Below are 24,782 nucleotides of genomic sequence, written 5' to 3' on the forward strand. Positions count from 1 at the left end.
GCTTCTTCGGCCAAACTTATAGAAATCAAAGTGAACAGAGGGTTCATGTGATTATCTAGTCATTTATGGCCATGTAGACCTGGTGTCTTGATAAATCAGAGTTTAAAAAAAGGAAAGAAAAGAAAAAGGAGAGCAATTTGTTCTTTTCTAGAGGAGATACTCTTAGGACTGTTTCTTCAACTTCCCAAATCCCTTCTCCTTCAGTTCTTTACAGAATCTTTCAGAGCAATTGCCCAAATGAATTGTAACAGCCAAGGTATATAGTCTTCTGAGATTGTATTGTTAGATTCAAAAGTGGAATATATTATCCAGGATGCAGAAGAAAGCATTGTAATTCCATAGAAATATATAATCTTATGCAAGCTCACATGTATTTTATGAAAATACTTTCAGCACTTTTGAATAAGCAGCTGATACCAGGAGCTCTCTATTTCTTTTACTGCTCTTTTCCCTAAATGTATGGTTCATAGGTGTGCATACAAATCATTTTAAATGTGAAATACTGAAAAAAGTGACTATTCCAGTGTGGCTTGCTATTTACTATAATTAATTCTGTCTAGAGCCCCAAGGAGAGGAAGTCTCCCATTCTGTATATTCTTTGCAGCACCAGAGAGAGTATAGCAGGCTGCTAGTGAGGCTGAGAAGAGTTGAAGCTGCTGGAAATGCTACTTTCTCCCTATTTCCATAGCAGGAGAAGGGTGTGGTGGCCTAGTCTAGCCTGAATGGAACAGGCATGAGTGGAATTAGAACTGTATTAGAAGATACTGACTCTGTTTGTTTTCTGTTGTTTGGTAACACATGATCACAGACTGAGCAGCTTGAAACAACACATGTTTTTTTATCTCAGTTTCATTGCTCAGAAGTCCATATGTGGCTCACCTGGGTCCTTTGCTTAGAGATTTCACCTGATGTTGGTTAGTGCTTCTGTCTTTTCAGAGACTTAACTGGGGAGAGACCTGCTTCTAAGCTTCCTTAGATTGTCGGGAGAATTCATCTCCTTGTGGATGTAGGACTGAGGTTTCCATTTTCCTCCTGGCTGTCAATCAGAGACCGATCACAGTTTTTAGAGACTGCTTGCTGTTCTTTATCATGTGACCCCCTCATGGGCACTCTTACAACATTTCACCTTACTTTTCAAAGCCAGCAAGGAAGAATATCTTTTTTAGTATAAGACAGTCATCACTCTTCCATTCAAACTAGACTAGTCCACATCTGTCTCCTTCTTCTGTAACATACAGGAGTGATACGACATCACCTTTGTCATACAGCATAATCTAATTAAGGAAGCAACATCCATCGCCTCTGCCGTAGTCTGTTGGTTAGAAGCAAGTCACATATTCTACCCAAATTTAAGAGGAGGGGACAATGCAAGGGCATGACTCAGTGGAGGTCACCTCCACAGCATTGACTAGCTCATAGAATCTCTTAAATAGTCAGCAGACGTGGCTTAGAAACCACTCATGGGAAAAATGCCCTCGATCACTCTGAAGAACTAATTTTGTGAGGTAGTGTTGCCGTCACTGTTGGCACACCAGCCTCTATAGTGGAAGGTGGGCTCTGCACCATAAGACGGAGGATTCTCCATATAATTATATGGGGTTCAGTTGCTCTCGGCCAAAAAGAATGACAAATGTCCGCTGCTGAAGGAAAGGGGAAAAAATGTGAGCAAATGATTAATGAAAGGTTGATGTTTTTGACCAGGAAAGGCGTGATGACCATTTAGAGGTGTGATTGGAGAGTAGCTGGAGTCATGCAGCTCCTTAGAAAGAAAACTCTGTAGGATTTGGGAGAATGGTGGTAGTGGGGCCCTATTTAGGCATGGTGGTGGTGAGAAAGGAGTAGAAGCATTTTAAAAGATGAATCACTAGCACATGTTAGTCTAGGATTAGACTTCATTAGTGCCCTAATGTATTCCATATGCAAATAATTTTTAAGGGACTGGTGCCACCAATCCTCGCAGGGAACCAGCACTGCAATTTGGAGGCCTGCAGTGTGGCCTGCCCTTATTTTACAAGAGGAGCAGAGCCGGAGGCCACCACAGATCCACTGTACGTCTGTGGTCCAGTGACAATGGGGTGTTGTGTAGGGACATGTGGGGGTCTATTGAGCATAGCCTGTTGCTCCAAGTACTTTGCAGGAATGATTTTAGCTAATCTGTATCTCATCTTTGGCAACTGAGTGCAAATTTCCTAGTTCTGCCCCCCCCCCCCCCCCCCCCCCCGGGAATGGAGATTTTGAAAGGCAAAATCACTTGCTAAGGGTCATTCAGCTAGGATAGGAAATCTAGGTCTGACTTCAAAGTCCTTAGTCTTGTAGTACACATCCCACGCTCACGAGCAGTCAGTGAAGTTTCCAGGGGAAGAGCTTTTATTTTTTTCCTATTGAAGAGAAAGGCAGCACTATAATTGCTCTTGGATTCCTTCATTCATCATGAGAACTGGATGCTGAAAGATGAGAGTTAAAGAGGGGACAGAGAACGTGTGCTGCACCGTGCCTTCTTTTATTTTCCCGGCAGCAAGTAGAGATTATAGGTCTCTTCCAGCTAAACATAAGACCGTGGAGTGCGGTGCATTTTTATTTCTACGTATCATCTTGGGCACAATCAGAAGCGCTGTGTCTCCTTTCTCTCCTATATGCAGATTTCCACTATTAAATTCAATCAGGAAACATTATGAATTCTCAGTGCCTCTTTGGCCACGGGGTTCTTTCTATAGGTTTTTCAGTTTTTGATCTACTTGAAAAGTCTATTCAGACATTCCTCTTTTTTTATTTCTTCTATTACTTGGTCCCCCTTTCTAGTCGGTGGTGCCCCTGTATTCTATTCATAGGTATGCTACTTTTTTTTCTCCTCTGTTTTATGTACTTAAATCTCTTCTCTAAATGGATCTAGTTCCATTGATCCGAATTGTTGGCCCAGATCCCTTTGCTGCTCTACTGGAACATACAAGCTCAGTGTGGACTCGTCTGAATTCTGTGAACTTTACTGAGTTGTACCTCTCAGCATGGTTGAGGAAGACTTAGATTTCCCTGAGTATTTAAGTCAAAATGTAAACATTTAAAATAGAATACTCCAAAGCAGTGCCCGGATTGGATTGTGTTAGGTCACAATCCAGAGCAAGCTATAACTCAAGAATTCTTGGAATAAACATGTTTCTTCATACAAGTTTTAGATTTTCTTTTTCTTTTTTAAAAATATACCTTTATTGATTTCAGAGAGAGGAAAGGAGAGGGAGAGAGAGAGATAGAAACATCAATGATGAGAGAGTCATTGATCGGCTGCAGCCTGCAACCCGGGCATGTGCCCTGACCGGGAATCGAACCCTGATCGCCTGGATCCTAGGTCGATGCTTAACCGCTGAGCCACGCCCGGCCGGGCAAGTTTTAGATTTTCTAGTTTATCTTAGACCAGATTTGGCTCTAAAAGCCCAGTGTCCTTAGCGTGGCACCCAGATTCTCTTATAGACTGAACCTCGTCTGTCTTTATTAACTTTACATTTTTTAACTCTTGCTATTCCCTGCCTTATGGCTTTAAGGATTTTAAGCCCTAAGCTTGGAGCTAGCAAATGGCTTAGATTTTAGGTAATAGAAACAGCCAGCCTGAGAGAGTCACTATGTAAAAAAAAAGTCAAGTCAAGATATGTATGCATGTGCATGTATGTGTGTATATTTGGCAGGTAGGGAACAAAGGAAAGCAGCATTTCAGTTTTTCATTTCCTACGTGTAGTCATTCTTGATGCCATTCTACCACTGATTTTTTCTGGGATTGTGTTATGTAAGCAATGAATTATCCCCAAATTGAGTTTCTGCCCCTTGTAATTGAGAGTACATACTAAGTAGCACAGATTTCTTTCAGCCTAGCATTCTCAGTACACTTTCTCGACCTGCTCCCTCAGAACTGTTGATGGCCTTCTCTTAGCTAAAATCAGGCTTTTGCTCCTCTGGGGTTTTCTTTGGGAAGTGTGCTCATTAGGAGGCTGTACCTTCTCTGCTCTCGTTTTCCTCTAGGCCCAACTTATGTTCCTCCTCCTCTGTGATGTTCCTCCGATTTCTGTACCTGACCATCATCTGACTCTTCTCTGAATTCCCACAGCAATTTAGGACTTTGGCAGTGGCTCACACAAGCTTACAAGTTGAAGTTTAGTATTAATGCAGAAATTCATAATAAAAAAGGCTGCTGCCCTGGCCAGTTAGAGCGTCGGCCCGTGGACTGAAGGGTCCTGGGTTCAATTCCGGCCAAGGACACGTACCTCAGTTGCAGGCGCCTTCCCTGGCCCCAGTTGGGGTGCATGCAGGAGGCAACCAATTGATGTCTCTCTCACATTGATGTTTCTCTCTCTCTCTCTCTCCCCCTCTCCCTTGTACTCTCTCTGAAAAGCAATGGAAAAAATTTCCTCAGGTGAGGATTAAAAGGAAAAAAAAAGCTGCTGTATGATGATAGTCTTTAAAGGAATTTTTATTTTATTGCCCAGAACACCTTTATATTTTTGAAATATAAGTAGTATATTTAATATACGGAATGATTTGTATATGTATCTGTGGTTCTTTTCAATTCCTCTGTGATACAGTACAGAGCCATGGACTCCCATGCCTAGATGGAAAGGAAGGGAGAGAAGGTTTTGCCTCCTAATGAGCACCCTCTGCAAATAAAACACCCTAGGAAGAGTGGTCTGATTTTAGCTAAGACAACTGCTCTATACAGCGTGAACCTAAGTTATTCTTATTTTACATTTTACTTAAGTATGTAGGAACATAAAATAAATACAGATGGTTTCACTTGTAGATTTCACAAATTATAAAACCAAAACCAATGAACAAACACTAAATGGGAACAACAGAACTGATGAAATCAAAAGATTGAATTATGTGGCAAATGATATTCTACTGCCGAACTTACATCACCAGTGTAGGGTTTAACAGTATAAAGATGTAGCTTCAGATCCTGTTCTTATTTAATCTGTTTGTATGTTTCATATTAATAGAAATGCAGAAAATATCCTTTTAAAAAGTCGATTAAAAGGAAACAATATTAACTTCAAGTTCGTGTTTGCTGGTTCAGGTTAATTAGACTTCATACGTGACCAAAACTCTACCAGTAAATTACCTCCAAATGTCAGTTTTAGTGAGATGTCACCTGAGAACTCTGTAACATCTTTCTGCTCTCTTAAAGATGTGATTAGCATTGTAAAGTTATTGAATTCTGAATAAAATTTTTTAGCCATATCCAAAGATTGTAGGAATGGAGAACAGATTGTGTAGAAACCACACAGAGATAGGATGCATGCATCATCTTCCTGTGATGATGATTTTAACCGTAGAGCACAGGTGCCTTTGGATGCCTGTGCTACCATGTGTTCTATGACGACTCAATTCATCTTCACCTTTTTTCTAATTAGCATATGTTTAGCGAATTGCGTGTTATTTGGCCTTCCCCTAGTACATGATTGAGAACATCTACAGCAAGTACCAAAGTGAAAATTTGGTGGCCATGTTTAGTTTTAAGATGATTATTCAGAAATTAATTAGAATATATATATATAAAATTATCATCTCAGTGCAAACCCAAAGTGGAAAAATGTCCACATCAAACTCCTGAATCTCAGTTTGAAGTACATAGTCCCAAATATTAATTGCTTCTTAAAGCATTTTACATTTAACTGTGTAATATGTCATTAACTAGGTTGTGAGTCCTTTGAAGGCTGAGAGCACTTGCTTACTGTTTTATGTTTTCTTCCACAGCAGTAAGTGCATTTCAGATAGTTGCTGCCCAACAAGCGTTTGCTGGTTGACCAACTATTTATATGTCATTATTTCCTTACTGCACCCTGAGCACCTTGAGGACAGAGACTGTTTTGTTTTCGTCTGTGGACTCCAAATGCCTAGCACAGCAACTCTTACATGAGAAACACTCAATATATGTTTTGAAAGAGAAAATGGATAAATTATGAGCTTTGTGTGTTTGTGTGTGCATGGGTGCGTGTGTCTTCTTTTCAGTTTCATCTTCCATATACAAGACACTTCCAACAGTTGTAAAGATGAGTGCTGTCCAATGGAGTTTTCTGACCAGATGGAAATGTTCTATATCTGTGTTCTCCAGGACCATAGTCACTAGCCACATGTGACCTTTGACCATGGGTAGTGTAGTCAGGCCAAGAGCCTGAATTAAATTTTAATTATAAAATAGTGTCATGTGGCTAGTAGGCAGCCCACATCCAGATATAATGCCTCTCTTCTCAAACTTTACATCTCCAACCCTACTGCATCTTTTGGTTGTAATTGGATGCTGTTACTGGCTATTGCTCTTGGATGGTTAAAGTGAGTGATATCATTTATGCACAGAGCAATGTATTCCATCAAATTGGTTTCATCTCCCAAGTGACCGACGCTGCATGCCATGTCTTCACTCATCCACCATCTGAGTTTTTTAATCATTTCTTTATATTCTTGTTGCCTAACACTGACTGCTTTACCCAGTTAAGGTTTACATACAGTTTTTTAAAAAACAGCCCAGGTTTCCTTATGTTTCTTATTCTTATTGTTTTAATCTTATCCTTTCCTAATAAGACATGTAAACTTGGGTCATCTGTGTGGTCATTGTCCTTATTCCCTTCATTGTCATCACCGCCATCCTATAACATAGTGTTTATGCTCTGCTAGTCTGTATTTGACGCACTAACGTCTGCTGATACTGGGGACGGATTTCAGATTTACTCTATTCTTAAAAATGCCTCTGAATGTTCCTTCTCTTTGATTCATTTCTTTGCTTTTCTTGTTCCTTTACTCTTTCTGGTATAGAGACAAATGAAGAAGACTCATATGCATTTAAATACATAATAACCTAATCCTTATATAAGATGTAACCCCACCCAAACAAGTGTCACACAGCTGGTGTCAAAATGCGTAATAAAATCAATACAACAGGATTTTCTGTTTAGAAAGGTAAGAATTGCTTCCTATCAGTGGCCAAGTCTTGCAACCTGTGGCACTTCTAGAGCGAGACTGTGATTGACATCCATCCTACATTTAATGAGTCCCCGTATTGGGTGTATTCACATATATTGTCTCATTTCCTTTAAGAACGCTGAATCTAGTAATATGTGACGGTTATAGAGACTAAATATTCAAATAAAGTGAAATAAACTCTTCTGACAGGCAGAAACACTTCGGCATATTTCCACTCACTCTGTACTCTGGAGATTTAATAGTTGTCTTCAATGGCAGGATTTGAAAGCACACGCTTCAGCATGGTGACTTGCCTTTTGTTCATTCTTTTAGCCTAGTGCAGTAGTTCCCAAACTTGAGCATGCATCTGAATTTCTCTGCAGGGCTATACACACAAAGGACCCTAAACGACTTTATGGCTGATTTAACTCCTTTCCCAAGGCAGTTTTGTCTAGACTAGGTTTTCATCTTGGAACCTACTTTTCCCTCACTACCCCAAAGATGCACCTCCTCTGTATTTCCTTATTTCTACTTTAATTCCAGCATGGGACTACTCATTGAGAGCATCTGTAGATATGCTTTTTAATAGATTTCACAAAATAGGAGAAAAACTCAGTAGCAATATATAGAATTTTGCACTCATTACTAACCAGCTGTGCTTTGGTCTCATGATTCATTTCATCTGCCTCTTAATGGTGAGAGGCTTCGTTAACTTCCTTTAACCTTCCCAAGAACCATTTCCTACAAGTCCTTAATGACGTTTATTATTTATTATGTTCATTTCAGGCAGGTTTGGGGAGCAAAGAAGGGAACTTTCTTTTGTGACTCATGCTATAAATATATTTTTAAATCGCCTACTTATCTGTTTGGCCCCATTTTTAAAAGTTACCTACATTAAATAAATATTTGATGAGTTAGCATTGTATTGAAACAATAGTTGTTTGCTTTTATTTATAAAGTTCAGCAAAAGCCATTGCCACACCTTGTGAGCTAACTTGTTTACTAATAAGAACACCCTTTTGGAGTCACTTACTACTTTTTCTCTATGAAAACAAATTTAATAAATTCAGCTTGTTATATTTTTGAAAGTATAATGCTAAGACTACTCAAGCCAAATGGGAAAGTGTAGGCCAAATGGAATGGGATTTCAGAATAATAGCTACAGTTTTAATTCCCTTAGAATAGCAAATCTGAAATGTTCTTGTGTGAATTTATAATTTTTAAGTAACTATTGAAACTACATTAAAATTTATTTCATATCCTCTTCTGTTTTTCTTACATATCTTATAATCCCCACATTATATTATTATTTTTGCATGAACAGCAAATTATCTTTTGGAGAGCTATTTATAATAAAAACAAATATTTTATATTTACAGTAGTTCCCCGTTATCTGTGGGGCTACATTCCAAGACCCATAGTGGATACTTGAAACTACAGATGGTACCAAACCTTACATACACTATGTTTTCCTGTACATACATACATATCATAAAGTTTAATTTCTAAGTTAAGCACAGTAAGAGATTAACAACAGTAATTAATAATAAAATAGAATTATTGTAACAGTACACTATAAAAAAGTTATGTGAATATTGTCTCTCTTAAAATATCTTTGTACTGTACTCTTCTTATGATGATGTGAGATGGTAAAGTATTTGATTGAATCAAGAACTTTCACCTTTTCATTTAAAGCAGTGATTTTCAACCAGTGTGCCACACTGGTGTGCCGCAAAAAGTTTTAAAACATCCAGTACCTGACTATTTAGTCAGGGGCACTGACCTCTTTTCCTTTAGATTGCCAAATTAAAAAAAAAAAAATGACAACAGCCAACAGAACAATAGCCATCCATTGTTAATCAAAATTATAACTTTTTTTGGTCAAATCTGCAAAAAATATATTTTTTGGCATGCTGCAATTTTAGTAATTAGTTTATGTGTGCCATGAGATGAAAAGGTTGAAAATTGATGATTTAAAGGAAGTACTTTGTGGCTTTTCTTTGTCAGATCTGAATTGTCAACATCACTACTCTTGAGCTTTGGGGTCATTATTAAATAAAATAAGGGTTACTTGAACACAAGCACTGTGATACTTTGACAGTCCAAATGATGACCAAGATGACTGCTAAGTGGCTAATGGGTGGGTACTATATATAGTGTAGATACACTGGAGAAAAGGATGATCCATGTCCCAGGCTGGAAGGAACTGGACAGATCAAGATTTTTATCACACTATTCAGAACAGCCCGCAATTTAAAACTTATGAATTGTTTATGTCTGGAATTTTTCATTCAGTATTTTTGGACTGTGATGGGTAACTGAAACCTGGGAAGGTGAAACCGTGGATAAGGGGAGTCATACTGTACTCATGTAGTTCCCATTTTCAGTGCTTTTCATTTTTCATTGTCTCTCATGTTTTTCATACCATTTCCACCTGGTATCATCTTTCTTCTGCCTGAAGCACTTCCTTTAACATTTCTTGTAGCATAGGCTTGCTGATGTTGAACCTTTTCAGCTTTTGTATGATTGAAAACATCTTTATTTTACCTTCATTTTATAAGATTTTTGCTGGGTATGGGATTCTAGATTGACAGGTGGTTTTTTTTTTTAATACTTTAAAGGTTGTTGCTTGACTGTTTTCTCACTTGCATTGTCTTTTTATGAGAAATCTGCTGTCATTTTAATTTTTGTTCCTCTTTATATATAAAATATTCTTAAAGATACTCCCTTTACCACTGGTTTTGAAGGATTTGATTATGATATATCTTGGTATAGTGATCTTCATGTTTCTTGTGCTTTGGGTTTACTGAGTTTCTTGGACCTGTGGGTTTATAATTTCCATTAAATTTGAAAAAATTTAGTCATTATTCAAGTTATTTTGGTTTTCCTCCTTCTCCTCCTCTCTTTCATGATCTTTAACACGTATATATTAGAATCACTGATGCTCTGGTTATTTGTTTTTATTCTTTTTTTCTCTGTGTGTTTCATTTTACATAGTTTCTATTGTGTCAAGTTCACTACCAGTAATCATGTTGAGTGTGTTTTTCATCTGATACATTATTGTTTTCATATTTTGTAGTTCAGTTTGGGTGTTTTAAAATTTTCCATGTCTCTATTGAACTGTTTTGAATATACAGAATAGATTGATAATAACTGTTTTAGTGACCTTGTCTGCAAATTCTAACATCTATTTAAGTTCTTAGTCAATTTTGTTTGTTTGATTTTTCCTTGTTATGGTTTATATTTTTCTACTTGTTTGTGTGCCTGGTAATTCTTAATGGATCCCAGACACTGTGAATTTTACATTGAAGGGTATTGGATATTTTTATATCCCTATAAATCTTTTTGATCATTTTTTATGGGATGTAGTCAGATACTTGGAAACAGTTTCATCCTTTCAGATCTCATTTTTAAGATTAGTTCTGAGTACTATACCCCAAACTCCATGAATTATAAGCTTTCCAGTTTGGCTGGTGGGAACAGGCACAGTTCTCAGCCCTGAGTGAGTGCCAGGTACTGTTCCCTCTAATTCTTTCAGGTGTTTCCTTCCCTGGCCATTGGTTGTTTCCTCACATATATGTGCTGAGCCATACTCTGCTGAATACCTGAGGAGTGTTTATAGATCTCTGGAGACCTTTCTTGATCAGCCCTCCTCCCTCCAGTATTCTGTCCTGAGATTCTAGCTGTTCTAATCTCCCTGGATTTTCAGATACATCTCTGCAATTCAGGGATGGTGCTGGACACTGCCTCGGTTTTGTTTCCGAGGGCTATGGTCTGGAAACTGGGACAGTCATGTCATCAGTTTCCCATTTCTCAAGAATCACTGCCTGGTGTCCAGTGTCTTGAAAATTATTGTTTCATATATTTTGTATAGCACTTTTATCTTTTCAGGCAGGAGGGCAGTTCCCTTCCCTTTTATTTTATCTTGATTGGATGTGGGCGCTCTTCATTCATTTTTCTCTTCCATGAAAATCTTGTTGGTCAAGATAATTTTGGAAACTATTTACATATTTAATACTCAATATAATGCAGTTCATTGTGATATTCTTTCTATTTTTCAGTAGTTTTCAAACTTTCTATAGTGAATACTTTGCACTGTAAACATGTTTTCAAAAATTAAGTTTTAATTATACTCAGACATGTCCTATACTGTGCTTGATGATTTTAACCCTAGCAATTCAAAACCATTTTAAGGCAAGCCAGTCATAAATCAAGAAGTTAAATTGGTTAAACACAATAATTTACATGCTTTTAAGTGGATAAAAAAATGCTACTGTAGTGAAGCACTATGTTCCTATTAGCTTGTTTTGGTTTTTTTTTTACAAGGATTGAAGCCAAGTAGCTTTGAAATAATCTACTTTTGAATTTGTAGGTATAAATGGTCATAAAACAGCTGTTAAATTACTGTCTTTTTAAAAAATATATTTTTATGATTTCAGAGAGAGGAAGGGAGAGAGAGAGGGAGAGAGAAACATCAGTGATGAGAGTCATTGATCGGCTGCCTCCTGCACACCCCCGACTGGGGATCGAGCCCGCAACCTGGGCATGTGCCCTGACCGGGAATCGAACCACAATCTCCTGGATCCTAGGTAGATGCTCAACTGCTGAGCCACACCAGCGGGCAAATTACTGACTTTTAAATTGTATCACTTTTCATGGAATTCCTTTTTATATTTATTTAGGAGATTCTATAGTTCATGGGTAGATCTTTAAAATGTTCACATATCAAGCAGTAGTGAACTATTTTATTTTTAGTTTCTCTAGTATTTGAATGATAAAATATAGCACTGTGAGCTAATATGAGAATAAAGTGTCAAAATTCAGGAGCACATGTTGCTATAGTGCATATATCTTGTTGCTTCAAGAGTTTTCTGGCAGTAAGGGCACAATTGACTTAATTTAAAAGAATCCTTGAGGTGGTATAGTTCCATATGCTGTAGGAATATGTCAGTGGTTTTTTCATTTTATAATCTGAGTATTTAATGCAGTCTTTTGAAAGCTAGTTGTTAAGCATGGCAAGAAGACTAGAGTTGCTTTAGGATTCTTAGGAAAATAATTTTGTAAGAACAAATTAAAATTAACTTTAACTTTCTTCAGCACTGTCATAAATACCAGCATGCTGAAGCCAAAATTGCAGCGATATTACATTGCCGTGTTTCCAATATTTAAGCATAAAGATTAGGCCAGATTTATATTCTCTTGTAAAATTGAACCAAAATATAAATTATTTGTAGAGTGCTAAGAACAGAATCTTAAAAAATTGAATACCACTCTGTGGTGGAGACTGCTGGTTTTCCCCCAATATCCCTTTTCTCCATCATCCTTAGATATAGAATTCCTGAAATTTCACTGGGGACAGACCCCTACAGAATACAAATGACATTTCTCAGCCTCCTTTGCAGGTAGGCATTATGCCATGTGACAAAGTTCTGGCCATAGGATGTAAGCGAAAGTGATTTGGGAAACTTCCCAATGGGGCATTCAGGACAAGGGGTGGTATGGGTTTGGTGGGATACTCTCTTAGACCTTGCTAAAGAGGCCGGCACTCTAAGGATGGTGGAGCCACAAGACGTTTTAAACAAACACTGGGGCAATGAGGATGACTTCTTGAAGTAGAGCTGTCGTAACAGCTCGGGGTTTTATGTGAGCGAGTAAGAAACTTCTATCTTGTCTAAGCCACTGTTATTTTGGGCTTCTGTCACACAGGCAAAGCTATATACACTGTTCCCACATATTTTGTTTATAAAATATGTTAGTAGTTGCTTTTTATAACTGCAAACTTGAAAGGACCAAGTGATCATGCGTCATAGATATCTAAACTTCTTCAAAGGACCTATTTTTTTGTTGTTGTTGTTTTAATTGGACTAGTTCATGATTATCAGCTGAAGAAAACAATACAGTAATCTCATCTGGCTCTTCTCTGAGAAACTTAAAGATTTGAGATACAGAATCCTTATGCTGATTTTTTAAGAAACCGAAGTTTGAGAAAAGAGAGAAAGCTAAATTATTCAGCTTTCTACTTTGCTTCCAGTCACCAAATGTTTTTTTTCAATTTGCCCGTATTTTGTATTTCATAGTTGTCAAATCCCAAAGTCCACTTTTAGTTCCCAGTGGGAAGTGGCTCCCTGTGCCATTTGATACTGTTTACTATTCCCCCTTGTGGAAACTGTCATCCCTGAGCCTCTAGGATGTCGCAGCCTTGCAGTTTGGCCCTCTGCCCCTGCCCCAGCCCCTGCCCCCTCTCTGGTCTCCTTCACCGAATCTTCTCTAACCCTTCTCTTTTTTGTGGGTGTACTCTGATTCTTGGCTTACTGTTTCTTTTACTCTGTGTTAGGGAAATCACAAATGGACACGTTGCAGTCATGTTGTGTTGATATGGCACGGAATTTAAAGAAATATTTTATTAATTGGTAATATTAAAAAATCAGGATATTTAACACGCAATTCAGATTTCGGCTTCTCTTCATCTAGGAGAAGAGCTGATGGCACTGCACCTACATTCCCCACAGCATTAGGAGGTTGGAGCTGAGTTATTGATGCTTCCTTTAGATTGGACATGCTCTTTCTTCTTTGTTATAGTCCCCACCGTTCTCTGTTGCTTACATCTTGTTTTATTTAGTTATTTTTATTACATGCCCGATCATTTAGACATTTAAGTTTATGATGCTCATATTCTTGGGTAATTTAAATTTTAATTGATCTTTTCTAAAAGTGATTTTCCTTCCCCCCCCCCCCCTTTCTTTTCATTTCTAATTCCTCCTTCCCATCCCTACTACCCTAATTAGACTATTTTATTGTCTCACCTAGCTTCCTTGGGTAGAACCTTAACTTAGTTTTGTGTCTCTTATATTATCCAGATCCTCTGATTACCTTCCACATTGCTTCTGGAATAGAGATCTTTCTAAAATTAAAATTTTCATATGACTCTATCCAGCCTCAGGACTTTGAGTGGCTGCCTTTTAGATGACTTCAGGCTCCTAAGCACTGGCTTCAGTGTCAAATGGTGCAACCACTTTGGAAAACAGTTGGGCAGTTCCTCAAAAAGTTAAATGTAGGGTTACTATATTACTCAGTAGTTCCACTCCTGGGTATATGCCTAAAGGAATTGAAAACATATCTCTAGATAAAAATGTGTACATGAATATTCATAGCCATTTATAATGTCCCCAAACTGGAAACAACACAAATGTCCATCAATTGATGAATAAATACAATGTGGTCTATTCACACAGTGGAATATTACTTGGCCATAAAAAAGAGTGAAGTACTGACTCATCTACAGTATGGATGAACATTGAAAACTTTATGCTAGGTAAAAGAAACCTGACTTGTAAGGGTTTTTTGTAAGGTCACATATTGTATAGTTTCATTTATATGAAATATCCAGATAGGGGCCGAGGGAGGGGAAGTGGGGTGTGACTGCTGAAGGATATGGGTTTCTTTTCTAGGGTGATAAATATGTTCTAGAATTAGATAGGGCTGATGGTTTCACAGCTCTGTGAATATGCAAAAAGAAGCCACTGAATTGTACAGTTGAAAAGGGTGAATTATACCTCAAAAAACAAAAATCAGAAGACAAAGCAGATATGACTTTTGCTGATTTCTCCAGGCTCCTCTGCTGGTACTTCAGCCTTCCCACAACCCCTCTCTCCCTCGTGGTGGTGTGCGGATCTCCTAACTGCTCCGATTCCATGCCAATGCTCAGTTACCCATTTACACGCTCCTGCCAGGAAAACCCTACCTGCTCCGCCCTCCCTGATTTTCCTTTAAGTTTTAGTTCAGGTGTCGCTTCCTCTGGAATTTCTTCTTCTGCAGCAGTGCTGGCTTACTTAAGATCCAGATTAGGTAGATTCTCCAGAGCCAAGCAAGAATACTCTAAAAAATAAAAAGAGATTCACTTTAATAAGCTCATCCAAATTTTGCAATCAGAAAATCTAAAAAGAAAGTCTTTTTATTTTAGTGTAAATGGAAGTGTTCATGTTTTATAGTTTTTAATTTTAATTTATTAAATTATTATTTTTTCCCTGTCACCATTTATCCCTCATATACCCTCTTCAACCTCTACCCTTAAATAAAATATGGTAGGCTTGGTGTGGGGAATCATATTTTAAAGCAAACATCCTGTCACAATCTTTATCCACCTTTGCTGCCTGCACCTCCCTCTCCCTATCCTGTGTAGGTTAGGAGAATCTTATTTGGTGACCCCAGACACCCTGGACACCCCTTATCATCCTGAATGGTAACTATCTATTGTTTTTTTCCTGTCTCCCCATCTAGATTGGGGACTTTTGGGGGACAGTGCTTGTGTGTCTTTCATTTCTCTATCTATACAAGTAAATCCTAGTAATTCTCCATAGAAAGTGTTTGGCAAATTTTGAATAAATGAATGGACATTTTCAATGACATCAAATGCATTCGTATGGGAGAAATAGCTTGCACTTACTTGCTTTACTGAAAATCAGAGATCTGAGACTGTTTAAGAAATGCTATGTAATTTGAGATGGCTTCATTAAAATACAACCTGATCTTTCCCTCTCTTCCCCTCCCTCCCTCCCTCCCCCCTCCCTCCACCCCTCCCTCCCTTCCTCTACACACATACCCTTTAAAAAGCTATTTTGAAAAAGAGTACAATAAAAAAATGAGAATTTTCACTTTTCTCACAACCTATGCGCCTGAGAAAGGTGTTAGATTTAAGGCCTAAAGTGGGCATTAAAATGGCACTTTCCCCAACAGATTTTTAAAGTGTTTTCTGTATTTTTTGAAACAGTCTTCCCTCTTTATGGCAGAAAAGTCATTAAGTTAAAATTCACGTACTAACATTAACTCCCAGTTTGGATCTTTTCACTATACAGTGGCAAATAGGGGCTAGTTAACGTTTTTTCTTTAAAAAATGTGACTGTACTTAATTATTTCTAAGTCATCCCTCACTTTTTTACCTTTGGTTTTTAAAACTAGAAATTTCTTTCCTATCCTATGTTGTCCCATCTGGATTCTCACAGTCAGACACTGAGACAAAGGTTTGAGAGCAGGTAGTTTATGTAGGAGGCAGAGAACCCATGAGCAGGACTAGGAAAGACAGACAGGAAAGGGTGTGCATTAAGCCAGCTACCATTTTGGGCAACTGAAGCTTAATTCTTCAGGGGAAACTGTAGAAGGCACCTCTTAGAATTGTCTCCCTGAGAAGCAAAGGGGCTGGGGTATTGTACCATAGACCCATCACTGCTCGGTTGAGGGCTGCTTCCATCCTGCTGTGAGGGACCAGAGGACACCTCTGGGCAACCAAATAGAAGTGTTGGCAGTTGGAGGTCCGTGGGCCTGCTTTCGAGTAGTAATGGTCAGGGGATGTGGGAGTCAACAGTGTCCGCTGTTATATGGAGGTGGTGCACCATAACGGAAGGAGTGCTAAATGTGAAAAGTGTCAGAGTTTAAGCTAGCCTTGCTCAGACATTTACCCAGCCGTCAGATAAGTACCTACTATGTGCTAAATGCTCTGCTAGGTGACGGGATAGACCTATCTGCTTATTGAGGCACTTAGCTTTTTAAAGCTCAGGTTCTTCTTTTATAAAGATAACTTATTTTCTTCCTTTCCAAGTTGAGACATAAATGACATGATATTTTCAAGAATACTTTGGAATGTTTAAATTAGTGTTTCAAATTTATTATTATGGTATTTACCCAAATTTGCCCTAAGACAGCAGTAGGAATGTGGTCAGGCCATAAACTTGTCTCTCCTCAGGGATATGTTCGCCAGTCAGAAGCTTTTTTCACTCGGGCCGCATGCCTCTGGCCTCTGCTCCATTTGTATAAGACAGAAAATTTTTAAGTTCCCTGAAAGGAAAAAGGTACCACGGGGATGGTTATTTTTAGCCAGTTGGCAGAGAAGGGATCCCAGGGAAAGTGGATTAAAAGAACCCTAGCGTAATCGGTAGGAATTAGCGGCGTGGAAACAGGAAATTGATGAAGGAACGGTGCGTTCCAGGAGGCTTTTGCTAAGTCCACGTGGCAGAGCAGGTCACAATCCACTTGATGCCCAGGGTAAGCTTCAAGCCCGTGGGTTGGCCGGGACACGGTGACATTCTGTCTCTACTGCTAACTAGCTGTGTTGCATCTGACTGGTTACTTCAGTTTTCCTGGCCTTTCTTTCCTTAGCTATAATTTTGGGAAAGTAGCACTACCTGTACTGTAGGGTTGTTATAAGGATAAATGGGATGCGTTACACGAGGCAGTTAGAATACAGAAAATTCTCAGTAGCCTCATCCATAGCTGTTGGTTTCAGTGTAATTTCAGATTCCAAGTCATATTGCCCTACGATGCACCCAGCCCCGCGCCACACAAGGTTTTCCAGAGTATATGGCACATTAATCCCACACCGTCTGCGAGAAAAAGGGATTACGAGGTTAAAAGAATGTGAGAAACCCTATTCTGTACCATAGATGGACTTTATGGAGAATCACATTAAGATATTAATAGCACTGAGGTGGCTGGGAAACGTGTTTGACTTCATTTAATACTGTGTTTTAAATTTCTTTAATTGCCAGTTTCTCCCTCCGGCCCCTCAATGTAATACCTATTTGCATTGGATGCTTCTTGAGATGTGCTGACTTGAAGAGCTTCATGAGTTGGATCAAGCAAGTTACCAATACTTATTCATCCACATTAATATTGTTTATCAAAGTAATCACCTGAAGGACTTGTAAATGTCTTTCGATAATATGGTCTTTGTTCAAAAGGTTTCTCGAGATCCTCTCTTCAGGTATGCCTCTGAGCCAATGTATGAGTCAGTCCCCACATCAGTGGTTACATGACCGTTTACATATTTCATAATTCATTTGCTATACAGAATTATATCACTTGCCCTATGATTCGTTGTAGGCCTCAGATCTGTTCACAATGATGTTTTTTTGGCCTCACTTGAGGTAATTTAAAGAACATGCCCCAGACAGCTCTGAAAGTCAACTTCCAAAAATGCTTGGAGTAGTGCCATTGTTATTAAACTAAGAGGTTAACTTTCAAGGTGAATGGTTTAAGAAGGGACAGCAGCTACTTGGATGCATATTTTCCCTGCAGAACAAATAGTTCGTCATTTTATCTTCATAAAAGGAGCGCTGAGTTCCTACTGTGTGCTTGTCCCTACGGTAGATATAGTTGATTTGGGGCATATGTTCATAACCTAGTGGGGGAGAAATAAATGTTCCAAAGTAATCATGGTCAAAGGGGATAAATCCAGTCATAGAAGGATCGGAGAGTTATGAAAGAATGGAGGAGGGGTCTGCCTTGGGGTCACAAAAAGCTTCCCAGCTGCAGGGGTACTTATGATAAGCCTTGATTGCCATGTGAGCAATAGAGAAAGGATATTCCAGGTGAGAGAAACCAGTGTAAGGGGGCTCAGAGATGTGAAAAAGGGTGAGGGAACTGCAACCACCTGAGGGCAAGTAGAGTGTAGGCTCCTCAGGAGCATGGGAGGTGATGAGGAGGTGATGAGGCCGGGAAGCCAGGTGGAGTCCTGACCACAAAGGGCTATGTAAGTGCTGAGCGGGGAGTATGGAGTTACTCCTCTAGAGCAGGAGTGGGGAACCTTTTTTGTGCCCAGGGCCATCTGGATACTTATAACATCATTGGCAGGCCATAGAAAAATTAGCTATGAAAAAAGCTCCTAGATTTATTGAATTTCAACTCTTGCCTGCAGTTGCCTTGGCAGGGCCAGACCAAATGATTTAGTGGGGATGTTCCCCACCCCTGCTCTAGATGGTGGAGCACCACTGATAAATTACTTTACAGAGATGGCCATTGTTGTAATTTTAAAAAGGTGGGTTTGGTAATACTCTGCAGGTGATTTGGAGTTGTGAGAGACAGGAGGCAATTGCAGAGGAGTGATGTTCCCTGGGTACCAGGTATATAGGTAGCCATAAGACATTTGCCCATTTGAGGATGTGCGTGCGTGCGTGTGTGTGTGTTTACTTGGATGAATTTATAGCCCTAAGGAGAGGGGCCCATAGAGAGGAAGAAATTGATGGTACAGAAAAAAGATAGAAATAGATGTTGGGAAAAGGTGACAAAGAAGTGGGAGGAAATAAGAATGCAGACCATTGTGGGAAAGTTACCCTTGAACATGGGTAGCACCCCTATTCCTGTAAGGATGAGGAATGATAATTTGAGATGTGATAAATTTAACTGCATGTACATTAAAGTCATTTACATCAGCGAACTGTCATTTAAGAAATGGGCAGGGTGAATTCCAGAAAATAAATCAAGAAAGATATCTGTTAATTGATGAATAAATTAGACAATAAGAGGTTAATGCCGTGATTGACCAGGGCAAGTTTTCATGATAATTTAATCTCTGAAAGATTATACTGTATTTTTAGTCTCTTTTTGTATGTGGAGATTTTTTAAATTAAAAAAGAGACAATTTAAAGGCACCTCGTGCATTTAAATGCCAACTATTATTTTACCTGCTAAATTTCCACGGACGCAGGTTGAGTTTCTACAAGATGATCAGAAATGGGGTATAATTTGAGGTTGACTAAGAAGCATTCATTGCATGCATGGATAGTTTGAACACAAGGTAAAATGTTATCCAGACTGCTGAAGAAAACAAGTCTTATTTTGGAACATGACTTTCTTCAGCATTATAATTTATGACTTTTCGCTTGGATTCTTGCTTTTAACACACTCATATTTATATATATGCTTCAATCAAAGAAATGCATAACATTTTGCTTACACTGTCTCAGTTCTATTAGTTTTCCGCTCTTGAAATTTAGAATTCTAATTTTTCTCTCCATTGAAATACATTAAAATAAAGAACTATTTTGTATTTTCACAGTATTTTAACATTTCATATCTTCTCAGGTCTGTTTTCTAAAAAGATATTAAATAATTATCCTAAGTATTCAGAGGTACTGGCATTGCTTATGCTAAATATAAGTATTGTTATTAAATATTACATGTAGCAGACCCTTGGTTGCCATCGTAGCTATTATTTTTTGATATTATGGTTATCTCATTTGTAGTCCGATGGTCCCTCATCCATCTGGCTGAGGATCTCAAGGTCTTAACCTTGACTTTTGGGAGGATAAACTCTCACTCTGTACTGATGTTGTTAAGAGTTAGAACAATGAATTAGAATTGTGGCCCTGCTCAGGCAGCTGGTCCTTGTGTTTGTTGACTGACTCGTGGTTGAAAGACTCTACTGTAGGTCTAAACATCATGTTCCTGTTCAAGGTAGAAGAAAAGGGTGTGGGGCAGGGAAAGGACAGTGCCAGGCATGTGTGTCCTGTTTAGAATTCTTTAGAGACACTTCCTCAGCAGGTTTCTGCCGAGACCTCATTGTCCACCCCTAGGTAAGGAGAGTTTAGAAAGTGAATATTTACTTTCCCAACATTTATTGGGGGAGACAGCAAAGGGGAAGGTGGTAGAGAATAGATTAGGTTAGCCAATTAGCAGTGTTTGCCAAAGGTGAGGATCTCAAGTCCTGTTTAGCTCCAACCTTTGCATTTCTATAACATCAACGTAAGGCTGTCTTACCTGGAAAGCAACCTTTTTAGTGTCCTTACCTGCAGGCCTAGGAGAAACATTTTTGGCCCCTCTCTAGACTTTACTTTTAATTCGTAAGTAAAGCCATGAGACAGCCCTTTCTGGAGGAGAGGATCCATCCTTCAGTATCAGTCTAGGTAGACCCATCCAGGAATTAAGACACAACTCTGAAATTGAAAGGGAACCTCCATTAACAGCATCTCAGTACCAAGCATGGCTGCTGGGAAAGCTCCTGTAAAAAAAAATCAAATTGGCAAGGAAGAAAGTAATCTAAGACTGTTAATACCTTTTTATCTGAATAATTTAAATAAGTAGAGCTACATGTATTACTGGTTGTTTTCTGGTTGGTGTGGGACCGTATATCAAGACTCTTTGTTTGAAATATGTTAGTTTCTTTCTTTACTACTAAAAAAATATTAGAAAATAGTGAAATTTAAGCAAACTCTCTGATCTTGGACCACTTGGGAGCACTGAGAAGGGATCTGAAGTGACAATATTTCCAAAATTCATGCCTAGGATTATGTCTCAATCTTGCACTATCACACCTGCAAAAATAAAATATTTATGATTCTCTAGGCATAGAATAATTTTTTGTTTTGACTTTATGAGAATAATTTTTAAATGATAAAAAATTTGCAGTGCATATAAATGAAAAGCCAATTACAAATTATTCATAAAATTAAATTCAATCCTGAAGGTATAATGAGACAGATATTTTTTCAGAGATCATATTGTATTCCAGTATTTGGGCTAAGTGATTCAGATATATTATTTTATATCCTCAAAGTAGTTAGTATTACTTCCCCTTTTGAAGAAAGATGCTCATAGAGGTTAAGTTACTTGCCCAAGTTTTCAATGTCAGTAATTCCTAGCAGCTGTGATTTCAAACTAGGCAGTTGCCATACCTGCCAGGTGTGGACCTATGCTCTTAATAATAATAATTAGGCACTATGTCAAAGATTTTATATTCATTTCATCTATTATTCATTAAGATCCTTGACTTTGGTACTATTGTCATCATCCCTGGTTTACAGTGAGAACACCGGTATTAGAAAGAGATACAGCAGCTGTGTCAATTCTTCACAGCATCCAAGTTACGGCTCCCAACCCCGGCAGTCTGGCCTGACTCCATGTGGATCCTAACCACTTCACTGCACTGCTTGTGTAGTCACACATCAGACTTGTGTCTCTAGAGTTTTCTATAAAATGTAATGTTTATCTCTAAAGAGAAAATTTCATCCACATTGTAAACCTTCAGGAAAACCTCCTCATGTTTCCCAGTGGTTCCATGCTGAGACACATTTTCTCTGCGTTGATCAAATTTGGCTGCTGTTTTTCTGGTGTACATTAACAAAAATTTGATATAGATTGGTTTGTGTCCTACATGTATGACCAGAGCTTTGATTAGTTTCATTTCTTAGGTGACTGAGTACATTTTTCTTTATCAAAAGTAACTAAATTATATTAGAAAATTTCCTGGCTGAGAAAACCTGACCTCAGAATTCAGCAATGATGAAAGATTATGCCTGACTGGAAAAGTTAATGATTTACGTTAATTGCTGATGTTTTATGATAAGGCTAAAGTGATTATTTTTATTCAAATACCACTTTGCTTAAAGGATAGTAATAGAAAGTAGTATGTACTTCCTTATACTGTGAATTGTGATTGGAAAGAAAATGTATTTGCTATTCAGTCTCAAAAAATATCTATATTCCAAAAACATTCATATGAAATTATAGTTGATTCTAGACCAGTGGTGCTTGGTTCAAATGTATATAAAAATTGTTGCATGAAAAAAAATCAACTCTGTATTATTCCAAGCACATTTCGTCACCTAAGTCTCTTTTACCCAAATTCAGTGCTGTATTTTATAGTGATTGACTCACAGGAGAAAGATCTGTGCCTTCTATCTTACTGCATGACCTTGGGGAAAATTGGCTTAAATGTATGAAAGGATATTTGAGGCATTGACTCAGACTAAATAAATGTGCTAAATTTGATACAGTGAGTGGGAAATTTTTCTCACCACATGGAACCACTAATGAGCTTGGGAAGTAAACATGGTTAAGTAGATATAGTTGCTTTTTTGTTACAATAATTCCGAATTGGCCTATTAGATGAATATCATTCAGTGAATTTCACATTTGTAGCTTTAGGGCTGACCAAAAAATTCCAAAACAAACAAAAACAAAATAAAATGTCTCCAGAGGAGAGAGCTGTTGTGGGTTAAATGGCATTCCCCAAAAAGACATGTTTAAGTCCTGTCCCCTGGTACCTGTGAGAGTGACTTTATTTGGACAAGGGGTCTTTGTAGATTTAATCAAGTTAAGATGAGATCATACTGGAGTAGAGTGGGCCCTTAGTCCAGGATGACTGGTGTCCTTATGAGAAGAGGAGAAGGAATTGAGACACTCAGGGAGCACACTGGTGACAAAAGGAGTAGAAGCTGGCAGCAGCAAACCAAAGAATGCTAAGGACTACCAACCACCACCAGAAGCTAGGAAGAGGCTGGGAAGGATTCCTCCCAGAGTCTCAGAGGGTACTTGGTCTTGCTGACACCTGGATTTCAGACTTCTAGTCTCTAGAACTGAGAGAAGAAATACCTGTTGTTTTAAGCCACTTAGTCTGTAGTAGTTAAGGCAGTCCGAGAAACTAATGCAAGAGGAAAGAATGGAGCAGTGATGGAAAGAGTGAGTGGTAGTGCTCCATGGATTTGCTCTTTCTCCTCTAGTTCCACATCTTCCTTCTCCTCCCCATGTTATTATAATCATCAGCAAACGGGATACTACCCCTCCATCATACACCTTTGCAACATTACTTAGTCTCTCTGGGTCTCATTTGCTTTGTTGGTGAAGTGAGGATCTCTCACCCTCCTGACTAATAATAATGGCCAACATTTGTGAGACTTTCCCCCATTCAGACCTAGAGTGCAGTACTTAACATGAATTATGTCATTTACTTCTCACCAGAACCCTAAGAGGAATGTGTTATTGCTATCCCTACTTTACAAATGAGCCAAATAATGACATTGACTGTGACTTCTCACTTTTTCTTCTCTGTCCCTTTAGTGGCTTGAACATGGGAGTCAGAGCTGAAATAGTGCATTTATCTTTCCTTGATGGGACAGATACCCAACTTGACTTAATCTGAGTAGAAAGCGAGTAAGAGCCTTTGTAAAGGGGATGCTACATCAACATGTTCCTCTCATGTTGGCCATGTCCCTTTATGTGCAGGACAGAGGGTTCATATTTTCATTTTTAAGTTCCCCTCCCTTTTTATACTTTACCCCTATTGTGAAAAAAATTTAATGCAGTTTTCGTATTTTCTAGCTTGCTTGAAAATGTCATTATTGGAGCTACTTCAAGTTAGGATATAATAGGGGAATCTAATGATATAACTGACATTGCTGCTAATCACTGTGTGCTACACACACATTCCATACAGCAGCCTATGAGATAATTGATAATATTGCACAGCATACAGACTGAGCCTTAGAAAAGTAATTTGGTCAAAATTACTAGTCTTCAAGTCCTTGTCTGTTTTGCTTCCAGAGTCTATTTTTGTACATTCTTGTTAGAGAAGGCCATTAACACAGCATGGATTAATTTATCATATTAATGATCAACTTGGAAGCTAGGCATATGGGCCCTAAGATGATACTGGCCAAGATAGGTGAGTATGGGAAACTGGAAACATCTGACAAATGGTATGCTGAATGGAGTAGGTTAGGCCTGGGGATGGGACACAACATGAGGACTTCAGGTGTATCAGCATGCGGATGTCAAAGATTAACTTGGCTTATTTCAGAATACTTAATCTAAAGCTATTCTAGAATTAGACTAATTACATTTAATTACCATAATTAGTGTGAAGCAAAAATGGAATGTTTCCTGCTTAACTTTTAGATTGCTTATATTTTCCCATTCAAGAACATGGTGACACACTCCACACTCTATCCCTACCTACCACTGAGCTTTTAGTACATGATAGGTTGCAACCCTATAATAGAAAAGATGCTATATTTGAAATCAGAGGGCAAAATAAATCCATTTCATGCTGTTTCTTTCATAGACATTTTGTCACATGCCTCTAATACTAAACATTCTTAGAAAATACAGCAAGCAGTAGGATTTGAGTAGGTCTTAGAGGCAAAACTGACATGACCAAGCAAGGTACGTTGGTTAAGTGAACTATGAAAGACTGCCTGTTCTATCTCAGCTGAGGATGTCTGCCATGGAAAATGTTTGTTATGGCACAGCAGAGAGACTGAAGCTACCAGTTTTTTGCTACCCAAACTTGCCTTGGT

At 38.4% G+C, this 24,782-nt stretch overlaps 1 protein-coding gene across 8 annotated transcripts in view; it reads left to right on the forward strand.

Annotated features, from left to right (window-relative positions):
• Positions 1-17,603: 17,603 nt before the first annotated feature.
• Positions 17,604-24,782, forward strand: part of HDAC9 (histone deacetylase 9) — a 696,981-nt gene continuing 689,802 nt past the window's right edge. For 4 of the 8 annotated variants that reach the window (XM_081146569.1, XM_081146578.1, XM_081146576.1 and 1 more), the window contains exon 1: positions 17,604-17,692. In XM_081146569.1, the coding sequence (XP_081002695.1) occupies positions 17,637-17,692 (56 nt within the window). In that variant the 5' untranslated portion in view covers positions 17,604-17,636. The remainder of the gene's footprint in view (positions 17,693-24,782) is intronic. The other 4 variants (XM_081146575.1, XM_081146579.1, XM_081146577.1 and 1 more) reach the window with 3 other exon arrangements.

Source organism: Miniopterus schreibersii (assembly GCF_964146895.1).
Source record: "Miniopterus schreibersii genome assembly, chromosome: 9".
NCBI classification, from domain to species: domain Eukaryota; kingdom Metazoa; phylum Chordata; class Mammalia; order Chiroptera; family Miniopteridae; genus Miniopterus; species Miniopterus schreibersii.